Source organism: Aspergillus aculeatinus, assembly GCF_003184765.1.
Source record: "Aspergillus aculeatinus CBS 121060 unplaced genomic scaffold BO66scaffold_22, whole genome shotgun sequence".
NCBI classification, from domain to species: Eukaryota; Fungi; Ascomycota; class Eurotiomycetes; order Eurotiales; family Aspergillaceae; genus Aspergillus; species Aspergillus aculeatinus.
In genome coordinates, this window is record NW_020291491.1 from 1 (window position 1) to 10,916 (window position 10,916).

The following is a 10,916-nucleotide window of genomic DNA, read 5'->3' on the forward strand; positions in this document are numbered from 1 at the left end:
GATCCCACCTGGGTTTAGACACTCAAAGACCATGACAAGAGACGTTGGGAGAGAAGAGGGGGGCAGATAGGGATTAATTATAGAGCAGTGGGGGGAGGAGAGCGACCAATTCTGTGGAAACTGGAAAGACCCGAAGCAGCGCGGCGGGGTTCAATAATAGTTCTAGGTCCAGTAGGCCAGTAGGTTAATCGGAGCAGCTTTTTTAGTTTGTTGCAAAAAGACCGTTATTTTAGCTGCTTAATCTGACAGGGCAACGTGCTGCAACCTTGGGGCTACAGAGTTAGGAAGGAGACCGGGGGGTTTCCAAGAAAGCTACGTACTCCGCCGGCGTAGTTGGCAGCAGCAGCAGCAGCATACTAGGTACTAACTAACTACTACGTAGGAGGTAACAGTACGGAGTACTTCGTACCCGTGAGTCTGGCCAGTTGCCCTCCTCTATTTCCTATCCCCGGCCAATGATGCTTTCTGCCGCGCCGCCGCGCCGCCGCCCCCTCCCCCAAAGTAGGTTTAGTTCATTCATTATTCACCGTCCAACTCCCTCCTCCAAACACCCAACTGCTCCAACCAGCCAGTCAGCCTGGAGGACAAACACTAATTTTCCTTCTTTACTTCTTTATTACGAACAATTCATCAAAGCTACTGCATGCACGACATGTTGGGACATTTCTAGCTGGGATCTTGCCACTTTGGTTGAGGTCTGGCTTCCTGCGCGTCTTCGTATTCGGCCTTCTTCCATGCTTGCGACGACTGTCTCGCCCATCTTTCCGTCATCCTCTTTCCCTGCCTAACACTTTCCCCGGACAATCCATAGCTCCGATTATCTCGACCTCTCCACTGCGTTGCAATGGCTTATTACGATGACTCTGCTGGAGACTCCCAGCCCTTTGGAAGACCTCCCAAATCCTACGAAGGCAACATTGTGGGACCGCGACGACCAAGTACGTTTTGTTTTTCTCATCCGTTGCCCGTCGCGAAGGCCTTCTTAACCGCCGCCCAATTTTAGGACTGGTAACCGACTATGGCTCTTCACTGGTACAATGGATGCGCACACGACAGCCTCGGTACAAGGGAGGCCATCGCATGGAGGTTGAAAGACCCAGTGCGAGCTATGTGATCGATGTGAGTCGCGATTGTCTAGCAGGTCTGAGTTCAATCAACTAATATGTTCGCGGCTCCTTTGTCTCTAGATGCTACCACCGTTGGCACGAATCCACAACCCCGCTGACACAATTCCCGTCCGACACTTGCACCAATCTATCGGAAAGTCCAAGAAGCCGATCACAGTTGTAAGATGGACGCCCGAGGGAAGGCGTCTGTTGACGGGTGGGCACACCGGAGAATTCATGCTGTGGAACGGAACTGCATTTAACTTCGAAACGGTCATGGACGTGCGTATCGCCGATTGCTGATTATACGCAGTCTGCAAGTTCGACATTTGCTGATGGGATGTACAGGCGCATTATGACCAATTACAAGCGGGTGTCACTTCGCTGGCGTGGTCTCACAGCCATGACTGGTTGATCTCGGGTGGGCAGAAGGGCGATGTGAAGTATTGGCGGCCCAATTTCAACAACGTCGAGACGATTGATGATGCACACCACGACGCCGTACGAGATCTGGCGTGGTCTCCAAGCGACACCAAGTTCCTTTCGGCTTCCGACGACACCACCCTCAAGATCTTCGACTTCACCCAAAGGACTTGCGACACTGTCTTGACAGGGCACAATTGGGATGTGAAATCATGCGACTGGCATCCCACGAAGGGGCTGCTCGTTTCCGGCTCCAAAGATCACCAGGTCAAGTTCTGGGATCCTCGAACGACAAGATGCTTGACAACCCTTCATAGCCACAAGAATACGGTCACAACGACACGCTTCTCGCGCGTCAATAGCAATCTGCTTGCCACTTCGTCGCGTGACCAGACGGCAAGAGTTTTTGACTTGCGCATGATGCGCGATATTTGCATCTTGCGAGGTCATGAAAAGCCAATTTCCTCTCTCACATGGCATCCCGTTCACAGTTCCCTCATCTCCACGGGCAGCGAGGACGGTTCATTGTATCATTACCTACTCGACGAGCCTAATCTGCCGGCTGGCCAAATACCTACGATTGCTCCGTACGACAGTCCGGACCCCGCCAACACACCTGCACAAGTCATATACCCCGCTCATCGGGTACAGTACGCACATGGGGCTACTATCTGGTCACTCGATTGGCACCCTCTTGGTCACATTCTTGCCTCGGGTTCGAAGGATAATTTCACCCGGTTCTGGTCTCGCGCCAGGCCAGGAGAAACGAGTTACATGAAAGACAGATTCCACATTGGCGAAGAGGCGGCAGAGGCGCAAGGGACATGGAGTCGCGGGTTTGGGAGACGACAGATGCGTGAGGAGGAGGAGCAAGAGCTGCAGGATGAGGCTGAGGGTCTGGTTGATCAAAAGAAAACTTCTGGACCCCAAGGCCTTCCAGGGATCCAGGCGCAGCCCGGCGGTGTGCCTCAGCCGGATGGTTTCGGCTCATTGTTGCCAGGAATTGGCGCTCCTCAGCCTCTACCGCAGCCTGGCTATCCTGCATCAATGCCTCCAATGGATCCTAGCCGTCTGGCGCAATATCTATCTACCCAGCCACCGCCCCCGCCGAACAACTTCCCCCCAACAACCGGATTTCCCGGCTACCCGATGCACCCCGCTATGTCGGGACCTCCACCATCAAACGCCGATCTTGCGGAGCTTCAGAAGCAGCTTATGTCCCAAGGTATCCCTTTACCAAATTTCCCTCCACCGAACCATGGCGGCATGCCTGGAGGTCTACCCGGCTTGGGTGGTGGCGGTGCACCCGACAATGGGTACGGAAGATAGCTCTCATGAACTGATTGAACTATGTTGTCCTGGAGGTCTGGAGCCATAGTATGTTGGTAATTCGCCATGTGATATACACACATGTTGCGCAAATGCTTTTTTATGTAGCCCTCGAGAGACCGGTGAGACTCGGATACATCACCAGGCACAAATAGCATGTCTTGAACCCATGGCCTGCAGGGAACCGGGCATGTCTGTATTTGAATGAGCATCATGAAGGCATCTTGACCCTTGATCTGTTCTCTTCATAGACCACCTGGCATTGGGAAGCTCGATAGAATGAGGACCAAGACATTAATACCACCCCATATAAGGGGGATCCATGTGGACATTCTGAAATTACCTGCCTCGTAGACAGCGCCGAGACTGTTCCATTCTTAGTAAGTGTATTCAGCAGCGAGAGCATAGACTTTATATACTCACACTAGACCAACAATACTCCCAGCTAGGAGCGCCTCTATGCCCCCAATGGCCAGGTAGAATGCGGGCACAGCTAGACAAGCTTTCCAACTTCGACACTGCATTGCCACTGCCCATGCTGCAACTAAGAGATGACTACCTCCATAGAAGATAAAGGTCCAATAGAAGGTGAATCGCCAGATGTCCCGTGTATAGTAGAGGTAATTAGCTCGGGACTCGCTCGCCGGTAGTAGCTCATAGAGGGAGGGGAATGCCGGCGTCTGGTAGTTGATCGGCACACGATTATTGGCCATCTGATCACAAGACAAATTTCCTTGTTTTCGCAGGTTGAAAGAAATTATACAGCTTGGTGATCAGATGACGAAACCATAATACCAGCTAGACGTTAGAATGCATTCACTTGGAATGGGGTTAAAGGAGAAGGAGGGAGCAACTGATAAGATCCGCAACGGCCGATGGTGGCTGGCAGTGGCTGCAAGCTTGTTTGCATTGTTTGCGATAGACGGTGGGAATATACCCACTTTTAACCTCGGCAGGTGATCTGGGGTTCTCCGCGGTAACATCGCCGCGGCCCTCTTCCGTCTTATCTCTCCCTCTCTTCCTAAGGACGTCTTCTTCAGCAGCTCATGTCCCTTTTTTCGGACACAACTATACTTCTCAGCCCCCAAGATGGCAACAGAGCGCTCCTTGGGTGCTCTTCTGCGGTCGCTTCAGACCTCGTCTGATTTGCATGATGTCCTCGCGTACGTCAGACTGCACCCGGCGATGGCCTCATAACATCCACTGACTGCCTTATCTGCCAGCTTGCTTCCGACGGCAACGAGCCTCTTATATGTGCTCGGAAACCCATTGAATATCACCCTACTTGCATCAAATCTGCTAGCCGCTCCAGCCTTGTGGCATGGTCCTGTCGATCTTCTTGCATGTCGAAAGATCCTCAGCGTCTTCAACACTGCCGCCATTGCACTTCTGCAAAATGAAGAATCGGAGGATATTAGAGTCTCGTACATGAAACCTCGGAAGATTGAGCGCGAAGATTGGGTCAAGGCGGTAGTCAACGGAGCAGACGACAAGTCGCCGCGATGGCGACATGTTATTCTGATTGGCGGGATCCTACTGGGCTTCGAAGGCCAAAACAGACAGGGTCTACCATCGCAGGTCCGAAGGAAGCTTGAGTCGGCTCTCGTGACGGCCGCTCAATTTGCTCTCGGGGAGTTGGATCCCCAGAATGAGGTTGATGGTCGGTGCATCACCATGGTACTGAACTATACCTTCGAGCTCATATCCGACTACGAGAAAAGCAGGCTGGACTACGATCGCCTATTGCCAGTTATGGTCAATGCGACGTTCGCATCGCCGGAAGGCCTTGAAGGAGGGTACTTTCTTGGGACCGTTGACAAGGATGTTGTTGAAGCGCCTGGGAAACGGTTTCAGTGGTCGCCACAATCCGATACCTTTCTTCGCGTGTCGGCAATTTCATCGAGTCCGCTCGTGTCTGCCTTGGGCCCTCTGTCCCGACTCATTGCCCACGCGGTTGAGAATGTTCAAGATCCAGGGTTAGTCGCACGATCCATGGATCAGATCACGGACTTTGTGCGGACGTTGATGGTTCAGTGGCGTCAGAACAAACTGTCGGAAGTCGATCGGGCTGAAGAGGCGGAATTCCTGGATCCGGAGTCGCTAAGGAGCACAATTCCGGGGCTCTGGAAACTGCTTCGCAACTGCTTGTATTCGATCGTGATTGTTCTTCGGGCTGTTCTTGGAAGGGTTCTCAATGACCATATACTGGCTGCTCATCAAAGTGAGTGACTCGGTTGGAATCTCGTGCTGAATCGCAATACTAACCTCTACTAGGTGCGCCGTTCCTGTCCATGCAAGCTCTACACATACTTCGCAACCTCTATTTCATCTCGTCTCGCATTGGTCAGAATGCTTCATCGCAGCATGTGTTTGTGACCTTGACTGCGGTGGATATCCTTGCGCAATACCCTGACTTGACCGAGAACTTCCTTCGAAGCATCAAACCCAGTGAGCTGGGTCAAATCCCTGCCCATCCGGTGGAAAGATGCTTGGATCTTTTCTTCCTCAATACTTCCGAGCTGTTTACTCCCGTCTTGTCTTCCACGTTCAGCGAGGAGCTGCTCATCGCTGCTGCCACGCCGTATCTTCCGGCAGGCGGCAACAACCATCTGCTCGAGATTTTCGAAGCTGCCCACAGTGTGGTGTTAGCTGTTTTCGCCATCCCCGGCAACGCAACCATTGCAGCCAAACACCTACCCTTCTACATCGACAATCTTTTTGCCGTGAGCCACTCCGTCTCTGCTTCTAGTAATCTAATCGATTAACCAACTGCCCATAGGTATTCCCCGACAACCTCTCTGCCCGTCAATTCCGCCTCGCCTTCAAAACCGTCATCCAAGTCACGGCACCCCCTTCTCCGATCGCCAACAGCCAGCCCCTTTTCCCGTCTGTCCTCTTGGAGGTTCTCTACGACCGAGCCCTGCACGCCAACTCCGACAAACTTCTCCCGCAGCCGGCGCCAGGCGACGCCGACGAAGGGGGTCCCGAGCTCAACGCCCCGCCGCCCGTGACCGAGCAGGCGGCCCTCACGCTGGCTCTGATCGACAGTCTCTGTTTCCTGCACGTGGACGAGCTGGAGGACTGGCTTCCCCTCACCGCGCAGCTGCTGACCGCGATTCGCGCGCCGGACATGCACAAGCTCTGCGTGGAGCGGTTCTGGGAGGCCCTGAGCAACGGCGAGATGGACGTGGAGCGCGCCCATTTCTGCGTGACGTGGTGGAGCACGCGGGGCGGGCGCGAGATGGTGCTTTATGGGGCCGCCGATCTGAGTGACTCGGTGACTGCTGCGACTGTGGAGGGAGGGGCCGGGGCCGGGGCGGAGGCTGAAGGGGCGTTCATGATGAGTGGCGCCCTTGGAAGTGTTGCGAGGGAGAGTAAGCTCTGAGCTGCCCGCGTTCTTTACGGATTGTATATACAGAAGGAAGATGGCTGCATGCATGCTGACGTTTGTTGTGCAATGAGCGTGAGCGCAAGGGCGTTCGGAGTTGCTTTTGCTTTTGCTTTGGGATATTTGATACCACTCACGCGACTGTTGAACATAAACTGTGAATACATTTATTGGGAGCCATAGCTCATGTCTCGTCGATACAATAGATCTCCGGTAGATTAGAATGTACAGTACGTATCGGACCTCAAAGTAATGAAATGGGGAATCAATGACCAAATGACAGATATCAACACCCCGACTCCCATATCTACCATGCCCCAAATCCCCAAATCCCCACAATACACAGGAATTACCCTTCCCCGATTGTCAAGAAAGGTTTTACCGCCCAGAATTCAAACAAACGGAATCCCCACCCAACTCCTCTTCCTATACTCCCGATACTGATCCCCGAAGAAAGCACAGAGGTAATTCTCCTCTCCTAGACACAAAAAGATCTCAAGTTAGCCTGACCCAACATCCTGAAAGAAATCCAACCCTCAACAGAATACGTGTGGGATGTGAAGGGAGGGGGGGAAACATACTCCTCACGCGCAGCCGGAAGAACCGCCACAGTACCAGGGCATACCCGACGAGACAGGCGACGTTCCCCAGGACGAGCTGGGTGCCGATGCCCCACCAGAAGAAGCCGAAGTAGGACGGGTGGCGCAGCACGCGGTAGACGCCGTGGGTGATCAGGCGGTGGTCGTCGCGGCGGGCCACCTGCACCGTGTGGTTGAAGCTGCTGCCGGCCTGGGCCATGGCGACGGAGCGGATGGTCTGGCCGAGGACCACGAGGGTGAGGCCGAGGACGACGCCGAGGGGGAATCGGAGGCGGTATTCATGGAAGGATTCCGTGCTTGCGGAGGTGTAGATCCCCACTCGGGACAAGAGGGACTGGTGCTGGCCCTGGTGGTAGGTCGCTGGGGCTAGGGTGTTGGTGAGTAGGCATTCGAAGAGCGCGGACCCGTGCGCGACGTTGTAGGCCCAGCCGTTGGAGGTCAGAAGGAAGGCGGTGGTGTCGGCGAAGCGCGGGTTGTAGGTTGCGGTGGTGTAGTACTCCAGGAAGTGGAAGAGGCTGAGGCTGGCGAGGAAGAAGGGTAGGCGCCAGAGTCGGGTGGTGGTCAGGAGGAGCAGGTAGAGGGTTAGGCTTGTGGTGAGGCCTAGGGTGGTGCCGAGCAGGAAGGCGCGGAGGGAGATTCCCGAGAGGGATTTCGTGCCCGTGGGGAGGTTGGAGGGGTCGAGCGGGGGTGTTGGTGGTGAGGGTGAGGGGGATGCGGATGGGGGTGCGGATGCATTTGCGGATGCGGCTGCGGATGGGGTCGACGGCTGCGAGGGTTGGTAGGCGCGGTATTGGGGCGTTGTGAGGGAGATCGGGGTCGTGGTCGCTGGTGGTGTGCTGCTCATTTTGACGATTAGGGTGGTTTAGATGGTGGTGGCTGTCCTTGTTGTTGTAAGTTGGGTATGGTGTTTAGGGGTGGTGGTTGTGGTGATGTCGGTGATGCATTGCTTTAGGGGGGTGAGGCGGGGGTTTTGTTATGGTTTTGCTAGTGTCTGAGCATGATGCGACAAAGACTGTTGGTTGAACGAGCGGATTGCTGAAAGTGAGCGAGAACAATCGCAGCGCAGCGGGCGTGGGGAACAACAAAGATTGTTGTTGTTGATGCTTCGTTTCCCTCCATCGGGACTCTCTCTACCTCCGCGCCGCGCTGAATCCATGGTGTTGCCCGCTGGTCTTACATAAGGTGGCCCTGCACGGGGTGATGATTGGTCGGGAACTCTGGTCCGTCGCTGTAGGGCGGTCTTATAGTTCGCACTCAATCACGAACTCTTTCAAGGACTTTCCTTTGTTTGCGGTTCCATCACGAGCGCGAGGCTGTCTTCAACGCTCATGGACATTTACTCGTGCTGGTGTGTCAATGGAATGCAGCTTGGGAGTCAATAAAGCGAGCCGGAGTAGCCACTCACGGTCTGGCGCGGGCTTCTCAAGCTGTACTCAATGAGGATATGTGCATATCCCTCTAGCTGTTCTACCTTGGATTTATTAACACTCCAAACATCATACTCATCAATAATGCACATGGCCCTGCACGCAGGGCTGCATCGAAAGGCTCTTGTACATAGCTCTGGATCGCTGAGCTAGCAATATTGAAAGACGATCGGTCCCAGAAGAATCAGGTACAGATACCGATCTCCAAGATGCCATCAGACTGTCTATGTACTGGACTCAAAGCGGACTGCCATACGCCGAAAGGGGTATCATCCTCCCCAGGTTTACGCATTTAGCAATACTAAAAATGATATCATGACCCTTAGCATACCCTATGAAACTGCCAGTCTGCGTGATATTTCATCATTGTCGGAGCATAATATATCGCATGGCCTGCCATAGAAGTGGCCTTCTCTCTACGATATCGAATCCAGCTAGCGTCAGCCTGTGACGTCTTTCTCGCGAAAATCGATATATATGCGACAACCTTTCAAACATAAAAGGCATAATCATAGAATATTTCCAGAGCATCTCGCCTCCATCCACGAGTACACAAAGACCCATGTCTATCTCAATGATCCAAGCGCCTCTATCGCCCCCCATTGGGCATATGCTCACTCTACCCTTCTCCCCGGCCCCAAGTCCACCCAAGTCAACGCAAGCAACAAGAGGATACGAGCAAGCCTCGTCTCTAACAACGAGCGACAGCAAGCAATCATATTGCCTCTCCAATAGTCAGGAGTGGATGCAGCAAGAACATTCTGACTCTATGTCCGTCGCTGAACTCGTAGCTGCGCGGGCCCGGTGTCAACGTGCATGTCGCCGTTTCAATAATGCGGGCGAAGTCTCTCGAAGGCAAATGTTGGAGCTCTGGAAAGAGTAAGTACCAACGGGCTACCAGGCAGATCTTATCTCTAGCTCCACCACGATCCGATCGTTTGTCATCCAAGCTTTGCTGATATCACCAGCATTCTGAACGACCAGACCCCTCTGCCTCCACCTCAAGAGGACCCTCTAGACGATGATATCCAGCTAGAACATTACCCTTGGATTGAACCTCCCTTTCGAATCGACTATGGACACAATTTGAAAGTGGGGGAGGGTGCCTTTATCAACTTTGATGCAGTCATCATCGACACCAGTTCAATAACAATCGGGGCGCGCACGTTGATTGGCCCTCGGGTCAGTTTGTACAGCGGCACGCATCCGTTAGACCCAGTTGAGCGGAATGGCTTCAAGGGTCCTCAGATCGGAAAAGAAATCCGCATTGGAGAGGACTGCTGGCTAGCAGGCAACGTGACGGTCTTACCTGGAGTGACTATCGGGAAGGGGGCAGTTATCGGAGCCGGCAGTGTGGTCAACAAGGTGGGTTTGGGAAGGGATGAATGAGAATGAATGAGGCCGAACAATGCTGACGCGAGCTGATCGTAGGATGTGCCTGCTTTTCACTTAGCTGTGGGCAATCCGGCGAGAGTGATTCGCAAGATTGAGACTGCCATGAGCGGGTGAATCTCCCTCACATTGTGATTGTTTCTAGACTGTACAGTACTGTATGTACATTGTCATTAGTGTGAGTTGGGATCTTACGGTCAATGTTGAGCATTCGGCTGGGACGGGTGTTATGAGTACTACAGAATTTGCCACTGTCAGTAGATGATTAGACAATGCAGACTGCACACTGAGGAATAGCCTAGACGGCACCAGCATTCCTAGGGATTAAGTGGGGGGATATGATATGTTTTGCGACGATCGACGGTCTGGTGGGGACCGGTTAAACGGTCCTTCTCCGGGACCATGCAGCAAGCGAGGCGATAGAATACGTAAGTATTAAAATAGTCTAGGGAAGGTAAAGCTACCCCGCGCTAAGGATCAAAGAGTCAAGTGGACTATGGGTTCAATTTAAGCTTCACGGGGGCTTTTTAGCTGTGCCTGACCTGTGACCTGTGTGTCAAGTGTGTTGGCCCTAGAACTGCATCGCCCCTAGCCTAGAATCTAATGCTTTTCCTTTGGACTCTCTCTCTGCATGACACTTTCAGTCTATTACGCTTGGCTTCAGGTTGATCAGGGACAGGGGTTCTCATTCCTAGAGCCTGCTGGAGAGGCATTCATCGTAGGGAAGGATTGATTAATGGAGACAGAATGACAATAAATATTGCATGATCACTTTGAAAGGGAAGTTTGGGGAGGTTTGGTTCATGACGAGAAAATGATTTAATGGCATGAGGTTTTCGAGATCCTAGGAACATATGTTATTAACACTCATAGCAACATTTGATGTCATGCTTAAATGAGCTAGTATGGAATAATGAATTTATAATTAGGCCAAATGTTTCTCCTCCGAGTTAATCAATAGTGATGATTGCATTAAACCACCAGAGGATAGATAATGTCAACTGGCGGGACTGCCGTTGGCCAGAACTCTTTCTGACCCCCTCTTCCTCTTAACCCGCCGAATCGCAGCTCCACCGCAACGTCACTCAGAGCTGCTGCTACTGCTGCTGCTGCTAGTCTACTGCTGCTCACTTCTTCCGCCTTTCACTTCCTCCACTCTGCATTCACCATTCAGCTTGTCGCGTTTCCCTTACCTTACCTGTCTTGTTATTCAACCTACCTACCTACCTAACTACCTTCATACACCTTCTCC

The 10,916-nt window shown here is 52.9% G+C and overlaps 5 protein-coding genes across 5 annotated transcripts; 3 read left to right on the top strand and 2 right to left on the bottom strand.

Annotated features, from left to right (window-relative positions):
* The first annotated feature begins 578 nt into the window (after positions 1–578).
* On the top strand, positions 579–3,125 carry BO66DRAFT_348977 (WD repeat protein). Its single transcript, XM_025644666.1, has 4 exons — positions 579–938; positions 1,004–1,119; positions 1,188–1,388; positions 1,455–3,125. The coding sequence occupies exons 1-4, from the start codon at positions 845–847 to the stop codon at positions 2,856–2,858; spliced, it is 1,815 nt and encodes a 604-aa protein (XP_025504259.1). The 5' UTR covers positions 579–844; the 3' UTR covers positions 2,859–3,125.
* BO66DRAFT_322359 (uncharacterized protein) lies at positions 3,104–3,571 on the bottom strand (the record flags this gene model as incomplete). Its single annotated transcript, XM_025643753.1, has 2 exons — positions 3,104–3,224; positions 3,282–3,571. 2 exons carry the CDS (start codon positions 3,569–3,571, stop codon positions 3,104–3,106), a joined length of 411 nt encoding a protein of 136 aa, XP_025504260.1.
* Positions 3,572–3,858: 287 nt separating this feature from the next.
* On the top strand, positions 3,859–6,419 carry pex8 (putative peroxisomal membrane protein Pex17). The gene is made up of 4 exons (XM_025645540.1): positions 3,859–4,021; positions 4,082–5,079; positions 5,133–5,581; positions 5,638–6,419. The coding sequence occupies exons 1-4, from the start codon at positions 3,948–3,950 to the stop codon at positions 6,241–6,243; spliced, it is 2,127 nt and encodes a 708-aa protein (XP_025504261.1). The 5' UTR covers positions 3,859–3,947; the 3' UTR covers positions 6,244–6,419.
* Positions 6,420–7,942, bottom strand: BO66DRAFT_348984 (protein-S-isoprenylcysteine carboxyl O-methyltransferase). The gene is made up of 2 exons (XM_025644667.1): positions 6,828–7,942; positions 6,420–6,724 (listed from the first exon to the last, which is right to left on the bottom strand). The coding sequence occupies exons 1-2, from the start codon at positions 7,687–7,689 to the stop codon at positions 6,639–6,641; spliced, it is 948 nt and encodes a 315-aa protein (XP_025504262.1). The 5' UTR covers positions 7,690–7,942; the 3' UTR covers positions 6,420–6,638.
* Positions 7,943–8,640: 698 nt separating this feature from the next.
* On the top strand, positions 8,641–9,733 carry BO66DRAFT_81392 (sugar O-acetyltransferase). Its single transcript, XM_025653616.1, has 2 exons — positions 8,641–9,151; positions 9,241–9,733. Exons 1-2 carry the CDS (start codon positions 8,835–8,837, stop codon positions 9,659–9,661), a joined length of 738 nt encoding a protein of 245 aa, XP_025504263.1. The 5' UTR covers positions 8,641–8,834; the 3' UTR covers positions 9,662–9,733.
* The last annotated feature ends 1,183 nt before the right edge of the window (positions 9,734–10,916 follow it).